This window comes from Acanthochromis polyacanthus, chromosome 7, assembly GCF_021347895.1.
Source record: "Acanthochromis polyacanthus isolate Apoly-LR-REF ecotype Palm Island chromosome 7, KAUST_Apoly_ChrSc, whole genome shotgun sequence".
In the NCBI taxonomy this organism is placed as follows: Eukaryota; Metazoa; Chordata; class Actinopteri; family Pomacentridae; genus Acanthochromis; species Acanthochromis polyacanthus.
The window spans coordinates 3,479,260-3,497,678 of NC_067119.1; the positions used below are offsets into that span (position 1 = coordinate 3,479,260).

At 37.4% G+C, this 18,419-nt stretch overlaps 1 protein-coding gene across 2 annotated transcripts in view; it reads left to right on the forward strand.

Annotated features, from left to right (window-relative positions):
* Window positions 1-18,419, forward strand: part of LOC110965142 (spermatid perinuclear RNA-binding protein-like) — a 133,712-nt gene that overhangs the window by 98,893 nt on the left and 16,400 nt on the right. For both annotated transcript variants that reach the window (XM_022214079.2, XM_022214078.2), the window contains exons 12-14: window positions 12,158-12,366; window positions 14,296-14,448; window positions 17,814-17,948. In XM_022214079.2, coding sequence (XP_022069771.2) covers window positions 12,158-12,366; window positions 14,296-14,448; window positions 17,814-17,948 — 497 coding nt within the window. The remainder of the gene's footprint in view (window positions 1-12,157; window positions 12,367-14,295; window positions 14,449-17,813; window positions 17,949-18,419) is intronic.

The window sequence follows — 18,419 nt, forward strand, 5'->3', positions numbered from 1 at the left end:
TGTCAACAGGTATTTTGGCCCACTCCTCATGAGCAAACAGCTCCAGTTGTCTCAGGTTTGATGGGTGTCTTCTCCAAATGGCATGTTTCAGCTCCTTCCACATATGTTGAATGGGATTCAGATCTGGGCTCATAGAAGGCCACTTTAGAATAGTCCAACGCTTTTCTCTCAGCCATTCTTGGGTGTTTTTGGCTGTGTGTTTTGGATCGTTGTCCTGTTGGAAGACCCATGACCTGCGACTGAGACCAAGCTTTCTGACACTAGGCAGCACATTTCTCTCCAGAATGCCTTGATAGTCTTCAGATTTCATCGTACCTTGCACACTTTCAAGACACCCTGTGCCAGATGCAGCAAAGCAGCCCCAAAACATTACTGAGCCTCCTCCATGTTTCACCGTAGGGACAGTGTTCTTTTCTTCGTATGCTTGGTTTTTGAGTCTATGAACATAGAGTTGATGTGCCTTACCAAAAAGCTCCAGTTTGGTCTCATCTGTCCAAAGGACATTCTCCCAGAAGCTTTGTGGCTTGTCAACATGCATTTTTGCAAATTCCAGTCTGGCTTTTTTATGAGTTTTTTTCAGCAGTGGTGTCCTCCTTGGTCGTCTCCCATGAAGTCCACTTTGGCTCAAACAACGACGAATGGTGCGATCTGACACTGATGTACCTTGGCCTTGGAGTTCACCTTTAATTTCTTTGGAGGTTGCTCTGGGCTCTTTGGATACAATTCCAACGATCCGTCTCTTCAATTTGTCATCAATTTTCCTCTTGCGGCCACGTCCAGGGAGGTTGGCTACTGTCCCGTGGGTCTTGAACTTCTGAATAATATGAGCCACTGTTGTCACAGGAACTTCAAGCTGTTTAGAGATGGTCTTATAGCCTTTACCTTTAAGATGTTTGTCTATCATTTTTTTTCGGATGTCCTGGGACAATTCTCTCCTTCGCTTTCTGTTGTCCATGTTCAGTGTGGTACACACCTTTTCACCAAACAGCAGGGTGACTACTTGTCTCCCTTTAAATAGGCAGACTGACTGATTATGAGTTTGGAAACACCTGTGATGTCAATTAAATGACACACCTGAGTTAATCATGTCACTCTGGTCAAATAGTTTTCAATCTTTTATAGAGGTACCATCATTTTTGTCCAGGCCTGTTTCATTAGTTTGTTTTTTTAAAATAATTATGTTAATCAACAATTCAAAAGTGATGGCTGTTTTTGATTATTTAATTTTCAATAAATTTTTATTTATTGTTACTTTTGTGAGTTTCAAGTGATTTCAGTGAGAATTGTGGGTTTTTCCTTCTTTAACTGAGGGGTACCAACAATTTTGTCCACGTGTGTATGTCGTCCAAAATGTGACAAAAACGTCAATTTTACTATGTCTTTGAAAATGCTGAAAAAAGTCATAGTTTAGTATGTCGTCCAAAATATGGCCAAGAACGTCTTAGTTTAGTATGTCGTCCAAAATATGGCCAAGAACGTCTTAGTTTAGTATGTCGTCGAAAATGTGACAAAAACGTCATAGTTTAGGATGTCGTCCAAAATATGGCCAAGAACGTCTTAGTTTAGTATGTCGTCGAAAATGTGGCAAAAACGTCGTAGTTTAGTATGTCGTCCAAAATATGAAAAAATCGTCATAGTTTAGTATGTCGTCCAAAATGTGGCCAAAAAAGTCAGTTTCGTATGTCGTTGAAAATGTGACAAAAACGTCATAGTTTACTATGTCGTCCAAAATGTGGCAAAAAACGTCATAGTTTAGTATGTCGTCCAAAATATGACAACAACGTCACAGTTTAGTATGTCGTCCAAAATATGGCCAAAAACGTCATAGTTTAGTATGTCGTCCAAAATGTGACAAAAAACGTCATAGTTTAGTATGTCGTCCAAAAAATGAAAAAAAACGTCATAGTTTAGTATGTCGTTGAAAATGTGACAAAAACGTCATAGTTTAGTATGTCGTCCAAAATATGGCCAAGAACGTCTTAGTTTAGTATGTCGTCCAAAATATGGCCAAAAACGTCATAGTTTACTATGTCGTCCAAAATGTGACAAAAAACGTCATAGTTTAGTATGTCGTCCAAAATATGGCCAAAAACGTCATAGTTTAGTATGTCGTCCAAAATATGGCCAAAAACGTCATAGTTTAGTATGTCGTCCAAAATGTGACAAAAAACGTCATAGTTTAGTATGTCGTCCAAAATGTGACAGAAAACGTCGTAGTTTAGTATGTCGTCCAAAATATGAAAAAAACGTCATAGTTTAGTATGTCGTCCAAAATATGGCCAAGAACGTCTTAGTTTAGTATGTCGTCGAAAATGTGACAAAAACGTCATAGTTTACTGTGTCATCCAAAATGTTGAAAAAACGTCATAGTTTAGTATGCCGTCCAAAATGTGGCCAAAAACGTCATAGTTTTGTATGTCGTCCAAAATATGGCCAAAAACGTCAGTTTAGTATGTCGTCCAAAATGTGACAGAAAACGTCGTCGTTTAGTATGTCGTCCAAAATATGAAAAAAACGTCACAGTTTAGTATGTCGTCGAAAATGTGACAAAAACGTCAATTTTACTATGTCTTTGAAAATGCTGAGAAAAGTCATAGTTTAGTATGTCGTCGAAAATGTGGCAAAAAACGTCGTAGTTTAGTATGTCGTCCAAAATATGAAAAAAACGTCATAGTTTAGTATGTCGTCCAAAATGTGGCCAAAAACGTCATAGTTTAGTATGTCGTCCAAAATGTGACAAAAAACGTCGTAGTTTAGTATGTCGTCCAAAATATGAAAAAAACGTCATAGTTTAGTATGTCGTCCAAAATATGAAAAAAACGTCATAGTTTAGTATGTCGTCCAAAATGTGACAAAAACGTCAATTTTACTATGTCTTTGAAAATGCTAAAACAAAGTCATAGTTTAGTATGTTGTTGAAAATGTGACAAAAATGTCATAGTTTAGTATGTCGTCCAAAATGTGGCAAAAAACGTCGTAGTTTAGTATGTCGTCGAAAATATGAAAAAAACGACATAGTTTAGTATGTCGTCCAAAATGTGACAAAAACGTCATAGTTTAGTATGTCGTCCAAAATATGAAAAAAAAGTCATAGTTTAGTATGTCGTCCAAAATGTGGCCAAAAAAGCCATAGTTTAGTGTGTCGTCGAAAATGTGACAAAAACGTCATAGTTTAGTATGTCGTCCAAAATATGGCCAAAAACGTCATAGTTTAGTATGTCGTCCAAAATGTGGCCAAAAAAGTCATAGTTTAGTATGTCGTCCAAAATGTGGCCAAAAAAGTCATAGTTTAGTATGTCGTCGAAAATATGAAAAAAACGTCATAGTTTAGTATGTCGTCCAAAATGTGGCAAAAACGTCAATTTTACTATGTCTTCGAAAATGCTGAAAAAAGTCATCGTTTAGTATGTCGTCCAAAATGTGACAAAAAACGTCGTAGTTTAGTATGTCGTCCAAAATATGAAAAAAACGTCATAGTTTAGTATGTCGTCCAAAATATGAAAAAAACGTCATAGTTTAGTATGTCGTCCAAAATATGGCCAAAAACATCATAGTTTAGTATGTCGTCCAAAATATGGCCAAAACAACCCGGTCTCACGGGGATTCGTGAAACTGTCACGTAAATTTTTGTTTCGGTTTCGTGCGCACCAACACGATTTCGTCATGTTTTTCGTGCCGCTCACCACGAAATGTTTTTCGTGTTGCTCACAACGAAACCCGCTGTGGTAATCACATGTGAAAGTGGTTTACACCGGTGGATTCATGGCGATCTAAGCTGTCCATCGGCGTATACTGCTTGTGTGATCGCGTTTGCGGCCATCGGACATTCTTTAAATTCCTATGCAAATTGGTAAGTGTACCACCGGGTTATGGTTAGGTTATGGTTAGGGTTATGGTTAGGGTTTTGGTTAGGGACGATGTCATGCAAAAATAGCGTTGGATTCGCCACGGTTTTCCATTAAAAATATAATATACCCATTCGTTTGAAATACGTTCTGAGTGGCACGAAAAGTCCGCCGTTTAAAATACATTGGTGCGCATTTCGTGGTGAGCGGCACGAAAAACATGACAAAATCGTGTTGGTGCGCACGAAACCGAAACAAAAATTTACGTGACAGTTTCACGAATCCTCGTGAGATCGGGCTGGCCAAAAATGTCATAGTTTAGTATGTCGTCCAACATGTGACAAAAAATGTCATAGTTTAGTATGTCGTCCAAAATATAAAAAAAACGTCGTAGTTTAGTATGTCGTCCAAAATGTGGCCAAGAACGTCTTAGTTTAGTATGTCATCGAAAATGTGACAAAAACGTCATAGTTTAGTATGTCGTCCAAAATATGGCCAAGAACGTCTTAGTTTAGTATGTCGTCGAAAATGTGACAAAAACGTCATAGTTTAGTATGTCGTTCAAAATATGGCCAAAAACGTCATAGTTTAGTATGTCGTCCAAAATGTGGCCAAAAACATCTTAGTTTAGTATGTCGTCCAAAATGTGACAAAAAACATCGTAGTTTACTATGTCGTCCAAAATATGAAAAAAACGTCATAGTTTAGTATGTCGTCCAAAATGTGGCCAAAAAAGTCATAGTTTAGTATGTCGTCCAAAATATGGCCAAAAACGTCATAGTTTATTATGTCGTCCAAAATGTGACAAAAAACGTCGTAGTTTAGTATGTCGTCCAAAATATGGCCAAAAACGTCATAGTTTAGTATGTCGTCGAAAATGTGACAAAAAACGTCATAGTTTAGTATGTCGTCCAAAATATGGCCAAAAACGTCATAGTTTAGTATGTCGTCCAAAATGTGACAAAAAACGTCGTAGTTTAGTATGTCGTCCAAAATATGGCCAAAAACGTCATAGTTTAGTATGTCGTCCAAAATGTGACAAAAAACGTCATAGTTTAGTATGTCGTCCAAAATATGGCCAAAAACGTCATAGTTTAGTATGTCGTCCAAAATGTGACAAAAAACATCGTAGTTTACTATGTCGTCCAAAATATGAAAAAAACGTCATAGTTTAGTATGTCGTCCAAAATATGGCCAAAAACGTCATAGTTTAGTATGTCGTCCAAAATGTGACAAAAAACGTCGTAGTTTAGTATGTCGTCCAAAATATGGCCAAAAACGTCATAGTTTAGTATGTCGTCCAAAATGTGACAAAAAACGTCGTAGTTTAGTATGTCGTTCAAAATATGGCCAAAAACGTCATAGTTTAGTATGTCGTCCAAAATGTGACAAAAAACGTCGTAGTTTAGTATGTCGTCCAAAATATGGCCAAAAACGTCATAGTTTAGTATGTCGTCCAAAATATGGCCAAAAACGTCATAGTTTAGTATGTCGTCCGAAATGTCACTAATGCCCACAAACTATGGGGGAATGCGCAGCCTTGGAAGAAGATTCTGAGTGCTTTTCTAGTTGTCTTTGTGGTCATTTTTCGTCTCCTTCTGGTCATTTTTTGTCTCTTTGTGGTCATTTTGTTGCTCTTTCTTGTAATGTTTAACTGCAGTCATTGTGTGTCATAATTTTTTGTTGCTTTCTACTTGTTTTATGTCTTTATGCAGTCTTTTTTGCCTCATTATTGCTATTTTGTGGCATTTTGCAGTCATTTTGTTTCACTTTATTTTCATTCTGTCTCTCTCTCGTCTTGCATAGAAATTTTATCTAAAGAGAATTAAAAGAATCTTTTGCAACCTGCTGCTGTGTTTTGGGGTTCTGACTGTTAAAGCTGTGAATCTTTCATAAAGCAGAACATCAGCAAAGGATGCTGAAGGTCACCTCTTTGTGAGAAACCCGGCCGGTCGGTCGGCATGTTTTCTCTCTAACAGCAGCTAAGTGGATATTGACAGAGACAAAAGGTTGTGTTGTCAGTTGTAAACAAGCAGCTTTCTGACAGACTCGGTGCAAAAGCTGGAAAAGTGAGTCGGTGGAGCTGAAAGAAACGAGCTGATGGCTTCTCAGACAGCAGAACCCCGCTGGGAGAGTGGACAGTCTTCACCTGGTAATAACCCCACTCTACTGAGTGGGGTCTCTGTGGACCGGTTCTTCCACTATTAGAGGATGAATGGTGTCGTCCTGCTGGTGTCTCTGATGGCATCGGTCTGCCGATGTGTGACCGAAGCAGAAAATGATGTCAGGTTATCAGATTTCCTGCTGCGGTTTATCAGGAATCAATCAGCTGTTTCAGTTCAGTTTAAAAAGGTCTGAACCAAGCAGAGTTTAACAACCGTCCCCATCAGGACAAACTGAAGCTGTTAGTAATCAGGTGTGTCTTTTTGGGGTCATCTTGTGTCTTTTTATGGTCGTTCCATGTATTTTTGGGGTCAGTTTATGTCGTTTTATGTCTTTCTGTGGCTCTTTGGAATCGTTTTACATCTTTTATGGGTCAGTTCATGGCTGATTTTGTCTTTTTGTGGTCATGTTGTGACTTTCTGTGGTCGTTTTATGTATTTTATAAATGGTTGTATTTATATAGGGCTTTTATCCAAAGCGCTTTACACGATACGTCACATTTACCCATTCACACACTGATGGCGGAAGCTGCCATGCAAAGCGCTAACCACGACCCATCAGGAGCAATTAGGGATTAGGTGTCTTGTTCAGGGACACCTCGACATGAGCACAACGGGCCGAGGATCGAACCGGCAACCTTCCAGTTTCAAGACGGCCACTCTACCCACTGAGCCATTTTAGATCTTTTTGGGGTCATTTTGTGTCTTTAGGGTTATTTTGTGTCTTTTTGGGGTCATCTTATGTCTTTTTGGGGTCGTTCCATGAATTTCTGGGGTCCGTTTATATCTTTTGTGTCGTTTTGTGGTTATTTTAGGTCTTTCTGTGCTCATTTTGTGTCTTTTTGTGGTCATCTCATGTCTTTCTGTGGTCAGTTTACGTCTTTCTGTGGTCATTTTACGTCTTTTTGTGCTCATCTCATGTCTTTTTGTGGTCATTTTACATCTTTCTGTGGTCATTTTATGTCTTTCTGTGCTCATCTCATGTCTTTTTGTGGTCATTTTACATCTTTCTGTGGTCATTTTACGTCTTTTTGTGGTCATTTTATGTCTTTCTGTGGTCACTTTCTGTCTTTTTGTGGTCATCTCGTGTTTTTAGTGGTCATTTTATGTCTTTTTGGGGTCATTTTGTATATTTTTTGAAACATTTTACATAATAATGATGTATGCAGATGATTCTACCACAGTTTTAAAACCTTAGCACCATTGCATTGATATGGATAACGTTGAGGAATCCTTTGCTTTCTGCCGCCCACAGACTCCAGTCTTTGTGTCGCAGTGAGAACACTAGAAGGTGTTAAAGTGAGGCTCTGGCAGCCACTTAACACTCGGTCTGAATGTGGATGTGAAGGTGCTGATGGACAGCTGCCGGGTTAATGCTCTCAGCGTGTGCAGAACCACATGTATGACGCGTGTTCAGCAGCAGCAACATTAATCCTCTGAGCTGGAAGCAGACAAGAGTGAACGTCCCACTGAGGGTCCATTTAATTACTGAGACACCAGCAAACTCACAGAGCAAACACTGATTGGTTTATTCTGCAACTATTAACTGTCAGTGCTCCGTAATCTGAGAGTTATTTTCCATTTTAATCAATAGAACGTCAAAAACAGCCCATTGTAACGTCTTTAAATGTCCTGTTTTAATCATACATTTATAAAAATATTCAGTTTAGTTTCAGACGTGACAAAAAAGTGCATAAAGTTTTTGAATTTCTGAGGCTGAAACCAGCAAAGAAACCAGGTAATATCAGAGTTTGTCAAAAAATTGCTCATTTGTGAACCAAAACTAAGTTCTGTAAAACATTCTTGGCAGAATTTAGAGAATTTTTCTTTTCAAACCTGAGAATTATTTTTGTTTTCATCAATTGCACCACTTTCAGGGTTCAGTATCTCCAAAAATAAAACTTCCACAGTTTGGTGAAGACACATGATTGAAATGTTTAAAAGGCACCAGCAAAGGACAAATTTGTAATAATTGGCCGATGAAAAAGGAAAAAAAGTGCAAAGGTTTGAGCTATTTTGTTATAAAAATCGGTCCAAGATGATTTAAAATAGTCAAAAAGTACGAAACATTTCCTCAAAATAAGAACAAGATTGTCCAAAATGAATCAAAATTTGTTGAAAATGACCCAATAAACAACAATGAACATTTATTGGTCCCTAAAAACGAAACAATGCAAAGTTTTTCAAACAAGGTTAATATTCTGGCACCTTTAAGTAGATACACCACCTGTCAGAAGTTTTGAGACAGATTCTAATTTATTTGAATGAGAAAGTGTCTCAAAACTTTTGACAGGGGGCGTACATCTATGGATGGATCCATACTTTTATTAAAATACGGTCTCTGGTCGACACGTCACCAACTTTTGATGTGGGCTTTTTGGTAGAACACTAAACCTGGTGTTCTTAGACGTCTACATGTCGGAGTTACATGTTCAAAGTTACAAGATGCTTCCAAGTCAAATGAGCTGATGGCTGCAGCAGAGACCTTTTTTTTTTCTAAATACTGGCTTGTTACAACCCAGCTCGTTTTGGGGAAAAGGGAAGTAACATAAAACCATTTGAATTGAAGATATTTATTAATAAAAGAATAAAATTATGACAAACAAACACAAGTAGAAGGAGGCAATAACTAAATGAGAGCTGGCAACTAAAATACAAAATGAAAAACAGAGAGACTCTAACCCAGAGTTTTGTCCAAAATAAATCCTAACAATCAAAATTAGCGTGTGTGACAAACAACGAACGAAAAAGACGAGTGCCTCCAAATATACAGAGTTTTCTACTATCTAACAATGTTCAACTAAGCCGACGCACAAGAGCAGGGCTGGTTACAGCAACAAGCTGCCGAGCTCCAGGCTGGCCGGCTTCTTATACTTGATCCAGCAGGCTCCAGATTGGCCGACTTCGGTTCAGGTCAGCTGTTCCAAATCAGACTCCAGGCTTCGGGTGATGAGGATCAGCTGCAGCGGCAACCTGAGAGCGTATAGAAAGAAGACACAAGCACAAGCACAAGCACACACACACACACACACACACACACACACACACACACACACACACACACACACACACACACACACACACACACACACACGCAAGAGGAGGAGGAGCCCAGAATACAGCGGCGCCCGTGACATGGCTGCTGAAAATGGAAAACAGTGATAAAAAGACAACACGAACACATCAGATTCTACTGATGTTAGAGCCTCAAAAGTTGGTGAAATGTCGACTCAAGACTAGATTTTAGTAGAAACATGGATCCATCCATAAATACACACAATACCACCCTTAAAAGCATTATGGAGGATGTTTTTTTTTTTTTGTTTAATTTGTCTGATTCACATAAAATGAATATACTGACCTTTAGTGGACTTGTATGTATGGTCTCTAAAAGAATAAAAATAAATAAATAACTGTGGACATGGCAGGACCTGAAAAACATCAGCCAATCAACGCGCTCAGACCGAGGCGTTTGGTTTGCTCCCTTTCCTGTCAATCAAAAATCTTCCGGCTCAGGCCTAGTTACGTAGATTACGTACGCCTTGGACTTACGTGTTTTCTGTATGTGTTGCTTTGGTATAGCTTCGTAGTTAGCTGGAGACTTGTTTTGCTCATCTTTATTTACATAATGGCAGATAAAGATCCAGGGGGACCCAGCCGTAAAAGACAACTTCACGAGTCCTACGCAAGTTTCTGGAGGGTCTTCGTAAATGTTAAGAGGGGGGAGGGAGAGGTTGTATGTGCGCATGCTACGTTCAAAGTCGTAGGAAATTAAATCTCCTCTAATGCCTTTAATAGAAAATTTTGCCCTTTTTTTCCATTTTCAAGGACCAAAAACTGTGAATGTCGCCTCTGCCGGATCCATTTAATCATTTAGATCTGAAGGAAACTTTAGCGTTTGTGTCCTCACCAAATTCCAAGGTTTAGTTCTGGAGATATTTAACCTTTAAATGGCGTCTCTTAGGGTGGAAATACAAAAAAAACATCTGAAATTTTAAAAATTGTAGCCAAAATATTATTGTTAATTAACGTTATTTGTGATGGATTGATTGTTCTTTGGTCAGAAAACGGTGAAAAATGCCAATCAGTCTGTTCCAAAGATGATAAATGTCTTTTTTTGGGCCAAATATATTCAGTTTACTGTCACAGAGGAGGAAATAAAACAGAAAAGATCCACATTTAACTGACAGTCTCCTTTCATAATGACCCATCAGTTGGTGATGAACTCAGCCGTCGACAGCTGATCGGTTATTTCTTGCGGCTCTGATGAGATTCAGGCTTTTTCAACATTTTACAGATAAATAAAGCAGTTTGGTCGGTTTGTTTGTGGCTTCTTGTGCTCCAATCATCCACAATTAAGGGAAATGTGAGTCTTTGTGGAAAAGTGATGAGTTTGAGCAACAGACCTGCAGGAAATCTGTTCGTGTTTCTGACTCATTTTCTGCTTCATTCGGCTCCGATACGAGAATTGAACTGTTTTCTATTCATTTCAGCTTCTGTCAGATGTGATTTCACTTCACCTCCCTGCTCGTGTTTGTTTACAGACTGAACAAACAGAATAAATAAACATTTTCCAGATGACAGTTTCAGAATCGATCAGCTTTCAGATTTTATCACAGGTGTTTTCAGCTTCTTCACTTTAGTGCGACTTTACACTTAAACACTTTATTTTCTTTATTTGGCTGTAGAGACGCATTTTATTCTAAAATCAGACGTTTTCTGTCTGCAATGTAAAAACAAAATTGAAATGAAAGAAATACCTGATTTAAAAACAGTAAAATAATGAATTATTACTGTGGACATTATTTACAGTTTATTTCTATATTTTTTTCTAAATTAAAATGAATGAAATGTAGTTCATTAATTCAGTTATTTTTTTTATTAAAATTTCAATAATTAATTTAAATAAATAAAAGATTGAGGAATTTCTTTTTCAAATTTGTAATTTTAAAAAAATGTCTTAAAATTGAGATAAATGTAAAAACTGTAATAAAATTAATGATTTCTTCTTAATTTTTTAAAATCGAATGAATACGTCTAAACTCTCTGATTTTAGCTTCTTTTATTGTGAACAAATATTTATTAAATTTGAATGATTTCAAGATCAAAGTCTGTATTTTTAGCAGGAAATATGAAATTAATTAATTTTGAATTAAGATTAATTAAATAATAGTGTTGTGATTTATTTAAATTAATTGATGACAATTGAATTCATTAAAATAAATTAAACAATATTTTAATTATTTTTTTTAATTCTTAAAAAATTAAGACAAAATTATAAAATTGATCTTAATTTTAAAAAAGAAAAAACAAGTAAATTCTCTGATTTCTGCTTCTTAAATATGAATATTTCCTGGTTTATTGTGAATGAATATTTAGTAAGTTTGGACGATTTAAAGACCAAAGGAAATATGGAATTAATAGAATTTGAATTAATTAAAATGAATCAATAGTTTTATTTTAATTAATTTAAATTTAATTAATGACAATTGAATTAAATAAAATGAATTAAATATTCATAACTTTTTTCACATTTTTATGTAAAAATGAAGAAAAAAATGATAAAATGTCTTAATTTTTATTTTTAGAAAGAAGATATCTGCTTCTTAAATGTGAACATTTTCTTTTTTCCTCTTTCTTTATGACTGAACATCTTTGGTTTGTGGACAAAAGATCTTTTAATACGTCGTCTTGGATTTTAGATTCACTGATCAACATTTTTTTATCCTTTTCTTTCTTTTTATGAGCTAAACAGCTGAATCTAACCCATAAAATAATCTTTAGTTGCCGTCCTGTTGTTGAGAAACTAGAAAATGTTGAACTTCCTGCAGGTTTTGTGTAACTGATCGTGTTTTCATCCTCTCTTTCTGTCCTCAATCTGCAGCTTTATGGAGATTTATCGGAGCTTCGGCTCACCGTTCAGCTGTCAGGAAACTATTTCACTGTTTTACCGTCGGCAGCAGCAGCTGGTTTCAGCTAAAATAAACCTCCAAAAAGCCTCTTCACTGCAAACAGAGGAGCTGCTGAGTGTTTAGCAGCTACAGAGGCAGAATGTTGGCTCCATGTCTACGACCAGGGTGTTGAGTTTGGGCTTTTTCTGCTCGCTGAAGTCCTTTCTAGATCCGTCTCACCTCTTTGTCCGTCCTTTAGTCCTGGACTGGAGGATGACGGATCCCAACCACCCCATGAACGCTCTGATGCGTCTCAACCAGATCCACCCGGGCCTCCAGTACCGCCTGCTGTCCCAGTCCGGTCCGGTCCACGCTCCGGTCTTCACCATGTCCGTGGAGATCCAGGGAACCAGCTACCAGGCCACCGGCAACTCCAAGAGGACGGCCAAGCTGCAAGTGGCCCTGAAGGTAACGTCACGACCAGCGCCAACGAAGGTTTAACTATGTACATGAAACACTGCCAAGAATGAACAATTACTGCCGTTCTGGACAAGTTTTACGTCATTTTGGACAAAAGTTGAGTGTCTTTGGTCAGATTTTAGTTGTTTTTTGACAAGTTTAAGGTCATTTTGGGCAAAAGTTGAGTGTCTTTGGTCAGATTTTAGTTGTTTTTTGGACAAGTTTAAGGTCATTTTGGACAAAAGTTGAGTGTCTTTGGTCAGATTTTAGTTGTTTTTTGGACAAGTTTAAGGTCATTTTGGACAAAAGTTGAGTGTCTTTGGTCAGATTTTATTAGTTTTTTGACAAGTTTCAGGTCATTTTGAACAAAATTTGATTGTCTTTGGTCAGATTTTAGTTGATTTTTGACAAGTTTCAGGTCATTTTGGGCAAAAGTTGAGTGTCTTTGGTCAGATTTTATTAGTTTTTTGACAAGTTTCAGGTCATTTTGAACAAAATTTGATTGTCTTTGGTCAGATTTTAGTTGTTTTTTGACAAGTTTAAGGTCATTTTGGGCAAAAGTTGAGTGTCTTTGGTCAGATTTTATTAGTTTTTTGACAAGTTTCAGGTCATTTTGAACAAAATTTGATTGTCTTTGGTCAGATTTTAGTTGATTTTTGACAAGTTTCAGGTCATTTTGGGCAAAAGTTGAGTGTGTTTGGTCAGATTTTATTAGTTTTTTGACAAGTTTCAGGTCATTTTGAACAAAATTTGAGTGTCTTTGGTCAAATTTTAGTTGATTTTTGACAAGTTTCAGGTCATTTTGGGCAAAAGTTGAGTGACTGCGGACCAATTTTAAAGGATTTAAAGTAAAAATATCTAAAAAATGGAACCTTGTCTTGTCAAACTTTCCATACATCAGATTCTACGGATGCTAGAGCCTCTAAAGTTTGTGAAATGTCGACTAAAGACTGTATTTTAGTAGAAACATGGATCCATCCTTCTAAATATTCACCTACAGGAACTTTATGGGGACACGTTGCAATCATTGTCTGAAAAACGTGCACTTTTTTTTCATTTTTAAGGACCAATAATTATTCATTATTGCCATTTTGTACAGATTGTCAGTCCCTTTGGACAGTCCTTATCTCATTTTAAACATCATCAAATTTAGATGATTTTGAGGTTTTTTTGGACAGATTTCTTGCCAAAATAGCAAAAGAATGGAACCTTGTCTTGTCATTCATGCCACATATCAGATTCTACTGATTTTAGAGCTTCAAAAGTCGGTGAAATGTCGACCAAAGACTGTATTTCAGTAGAAGTATGGATCCATTCCTTCAGAATTCCAGCTCAGAAAACCAGGATAGAACACTTGGAAGATGGGGGTGCTGTTTAAAACACTGTGGGGTTGGAACAGATCAGCTTAGACTGTGGAAAAGGACACGACTTGTCAGGCGAAAAGGGGAAATATTCAGCATATTTAGGAGCTAACGGACAAACTCTGGCTCGTTTCCACTTATTGCTGTGTTGATTAATGAGCCTCCTTCTTGTCAAACTGATGCATAAATCAACACTGAAGGTTTCTTCTTTAGCCTCACCTTCCTTTAAAAATACGACAGGTGAAGGTGGAAAAAGGTTTGAAGGCAGCCGAAGGTTCAAAGAGCTTTCAGAAGCAAACCGTCCGTCATTCTGCAGTTTGACACTCGCACAATGAAACTTTGGAGAACAGAGGATGCTCTTTCTCTGTCCAGTTTGACGGCTCACACTTTGTCTTCTTCACACGGCATTTATTCGTTCACACCTCCAGGACGGCCAGTCTTCCTCTTGTTGTTGTTGTTCACTTCGCTGCCTTGCTCAACGACGCCTCAGTCATCGCTGACGGATGTGAAACTGTGACTCAGCTGTCGGAGGAAAGTTTGTCGCTTCTCTCTAACGAACTCCTGTCGTGGTTTTCAGGCGCTGCAGGCTCTCGGCTTCGTGCTCGGCGGCGGCGACGGCGACGTGGACTCGCTGAGCGCCGACGAGAAATCGGACGGCGAGGGGAAGAACGACCGGATGTCCAGCAGCTCCAGCTCCACCTCCATCACCTCCTCCACCGACGCTCCGGAGGTGAGCAAACAGTCCTCAGCAGCAGACGGAGCCCCTCGCTGCCAAAAACACAAAGCTGAAGTTGTTTTCTGTCGAGGTTGTCGTTTGGTTCGCTTCACACATCCGTCCTCTGCAGCTCCAACTCAAGTTTCCTTCATTATTCATCTGTTAAATCATAAGCAATAACAGAAGATAATCACATGAGGAGGTTTTCAGGATGCACCAAACAATCTGTGTAATGTCAGCATCTTTTTTCTGAGATTCTGCAGGTAAAATGAAAAAGTCTTTCCTAAAATACTCCACAGAATAATCTGTGTTTTATAGAAAGAAAGTAAAAAAATAAAAGAGCACAAACCAAGCATTCAGTGTAAAATGAACATTTCATAAATTGGTAATGTTTTGGTGTAAATCCTTTTTGTTTGAAATAATATTCTAATTCTACTTTTTAAGATATTTTGAGATAAAAACACTGATATTAAATACAATACTTTCACATAATCATTATATGTCATGAGTCACTTTGCACCAATCAGTCTGCAGGTAAAACTAAATGTGAAAAATCTATAGAATTGATCAAATACTGCACATATAAATCTGCTTTGACTGAACAGAACATCACTGTTTATTTCCTTTTTTACTCGTTCAGTAGAAAACTGAACGCTGGACTTTTTATTTGACAGTATTTTACTGGGATGGAGTAAAAAAAGGAAGATTTTAGCACTTCTTTAAACACATCTTTCTTTGTCCACAGTGATGCAGAGATTTTGCAAAACTGATATTTTTATCCACGTTTCATCCCCTATTGTTCAGGTTGTGTTTTTGAAAATGTGGAAAAAAAACAGTGAAACTTCTGACGTCCACATTTTCGACATTTTTGGGAAACTTTAGAAAATTTTTTGGTGGAAAAAAAAGTTTAAGAACATTCACAAAAAATAAACTAAAATCCAGTGAAATCCTGAAAGAAAACAGAAGTTTTACTGATATATATGTGGTCATTTTCAATATTTTTAGGATTTTTTTGGAAGATTTGGACTCATTTTTTAAAAATATTTACAAGAATTTTTTTGCTAAATTTGGGGGGTGTTTTTTTAAAATAACAAATTTAAGGGAAGCTTTTAAGGAATTATTGAAATTTTCTTCCTACAGGTGTTGCAAATTTTCTTAAATTTTGGGAATTTTTGGTGGCCGTAAATGAGGACAACAGGAGGGTTAAAAACAGCAGTTACACAGCAGCTTCTTTATATTTGGTTAATGTCTTCATCAACTAAAACTTCTGCATCTTCTGGAACCAATATGTCAGTTTTTGGTTAAAAGTCCACAGAAAAGATGAAACGACCAAATGTTCTTGCTCGATTTTATTTTTGTTTAAAGGAGCAGGAGGATACGCGTCCATAAAAACAGAATCAAACCCTCAGTATCCGTGTGAAGACGGCGCTGAGAGAACTCTATAAATAGGAAGTCTATTTTCTTAATCTCTGCGGTGCTGACAGCAGAACTGATAACGCTTTATTGATCCTTCAGTCTTTAATAATTTAGACCCGGAGCCTCTTTAATTCCAGGTTTCAGGATCCATCTCTGGTGCCGCACAATTAATTAAACATCAATCCTGACCCGGGCTCCAATGATCAGCTGCAAAAATCCACATTTAAATGCTGCGTTCATGAACAGCCCGTTTAGATGAAACGCTGAAGCACGTCTGACATTAAAACTCCTTATTTCACCGTTTTCTAACTATTTTAGGTTCAAATGGAGACGAGAAGCGTTTGTGTTCAAAGCCGACCAAATAGGTGAGGCGTTTAGGGAACATCTGTAAACTGCAGCATCTATCAATAAGAAGATGTTCAAGTATCAAGTGAGGAGTTTCTAGTAGGTTTACAACAACACAACATGTGAGCAGAAAAATCACAAAGTCTGTCTTTAGTTCAGCTGAAAATATGAGTTTTTGTCTTTTTTATTGACCAAACTTTTCAGGAAGTAGATGAAGAATTAAAGCTCTCATGTAGAAGTCCAACTTCTTTTGGATCCTTGTGGAGAGTTTAATCTTAGAGTTTGTAAAGCTGTTGACTTTTTAGAGTCACATGGAATGTTTTGACCTTTAATAGAGTTTAGTGTCTGATTGTAATTCTGTTCAGTGAAGGGATCATTTAAGTTATGAAGTTATGTTTTGTTTTTGCTTCAGCACTTTTTATTGTTTAGTTGCTGATGTGGTCAACTTGAAGCTGTTGAGTGCATTAAAATCCTCCAAGACAAATGTTACAAAAGATTTTAACACGACAAAAAGCTCTTAACTTACACCAGAATGCAGGAAATAGGATCAGTCATTTTCTTAATTTTCTAGGGGAGGACCCCAGACCCCCCCATCAGCATCACACACAAACCAAACCTCACTCCAAGGTCACAAGTTGGCAGCCCTGAATTATTGTGTTGTGACCTAAAACATTTACACAGTAAAGTATGTCTGAGTAAATCTAAATCTGTCCAAAAAGTGGAAAAGCAATTTATCAGTTTTTGTTAGCTGTTTGTGAAATTAAACATTCCCTCACATCCTGTGCATCTCCTGGGGGCTAAGAACCCCCGTCCTCAAAACCTAGTGACGGCCCTGTGTTTTAATACTATAAAATACATTTTAACACTGCAAGAAATACGTCCTACCGCTAGAAAATATGTCTTAAGACTGGAAAATACGTTTTAATGGTAGAATATGTCTTAACACCAGAAGAAATTCATCTTAACGCTATAAAATATGTCTTAACATTGGAAAACACCTCTGAATGCAGTAAGAAATCCGTCCTACCACAATAAAACTTCATCTTATCGCTAGAAAATACATCTTGAGGCTAAAAAAAAATAGAACTTAACACACCAATGCGTCCTATCACTGAAAAATGTCTCAATACTATAAAATACATCTTAAGGCCATAAAGTACAACTTAACACTAGAACAAATACGTCCTATCACCCAAAAATACGTCTTGACATTATAAAATCCATCTTAACACTGAGAAATACTTCTTCAGGCCATAAAATAAAACTTAACATGAAAACAAATACGTCTTAATACTATAAAATGTCTTAATGCTAGAAGAAATACGTCCTAATGCTAGACAATACTTCTCAATGTTATAAAATACGTAGAAAAAGACAGTAAGACCTTTTTTCTCCAAGAGAACTGCTGCTCACTGGATATTTTCTCTTTTCTAAAAGTGTATTCCGTCGCTGTATGCTGAATCCTTTAAAGCAGAGTACGAGTGGGTTTTTCACATTCTGTCAGTTTTTCCTCCCTCAGCCCTCCTGTTCCAGCTGGTAGGGCTGAATCCTGAGCTCCTACAGATCTCTAACTCCGCTCTGTGAATCCCTGACCTGATTCCCTCCCTGTGTGTCTCCAGTCCAGAGCTCCGGGTCCGATCCTGACGGCGGGGGGTAAAAACCCGGTGATGGAGCTGAACGAGAAACGCCGCGGCCTCAAATACGAGCTGATCTCTGAGAGTGGCAGCAGCTACGACAAACGCTTCATCATAGAGGTGGGAAGACAAACGTTCTGTGTTTGATGTCGCTGCTTCCTGAGTGTCCAAACGTCTTCAAATGGCAGCAAAGACGGCGAACACGAAACCGGTTTATGAGGCTAAAAGTGAAGCAAATAAAACAATCTGTCTGCCGTCTGTTCAAAACAAACAAGAGCTGTCAAAGTTTCTGTTCTTGAACCATTAAGTGAGAACAAAACGATCTGGTTTCCAGTTGAAAATTAAACATTTATTCAATATTTTAGGTAAATTTACACTTTTATTGAGATTTTTTTTTAACTTTTAAAGGAAAAAGTAGAGGAAAAAATTTAAGTTTTACAGTACCAACACTGTTTGTTTAGCAGCTGAGTCTTTCTGCAAAAGTCAAATAAATGTTTTAGTGTTTTTAGATGAAACATTTAAAATTAAAGCTTTGGCACCAAATAAAGTGCTTTTCAGTTTGAAAAAAAAACACGATTGGTGATAGAATTA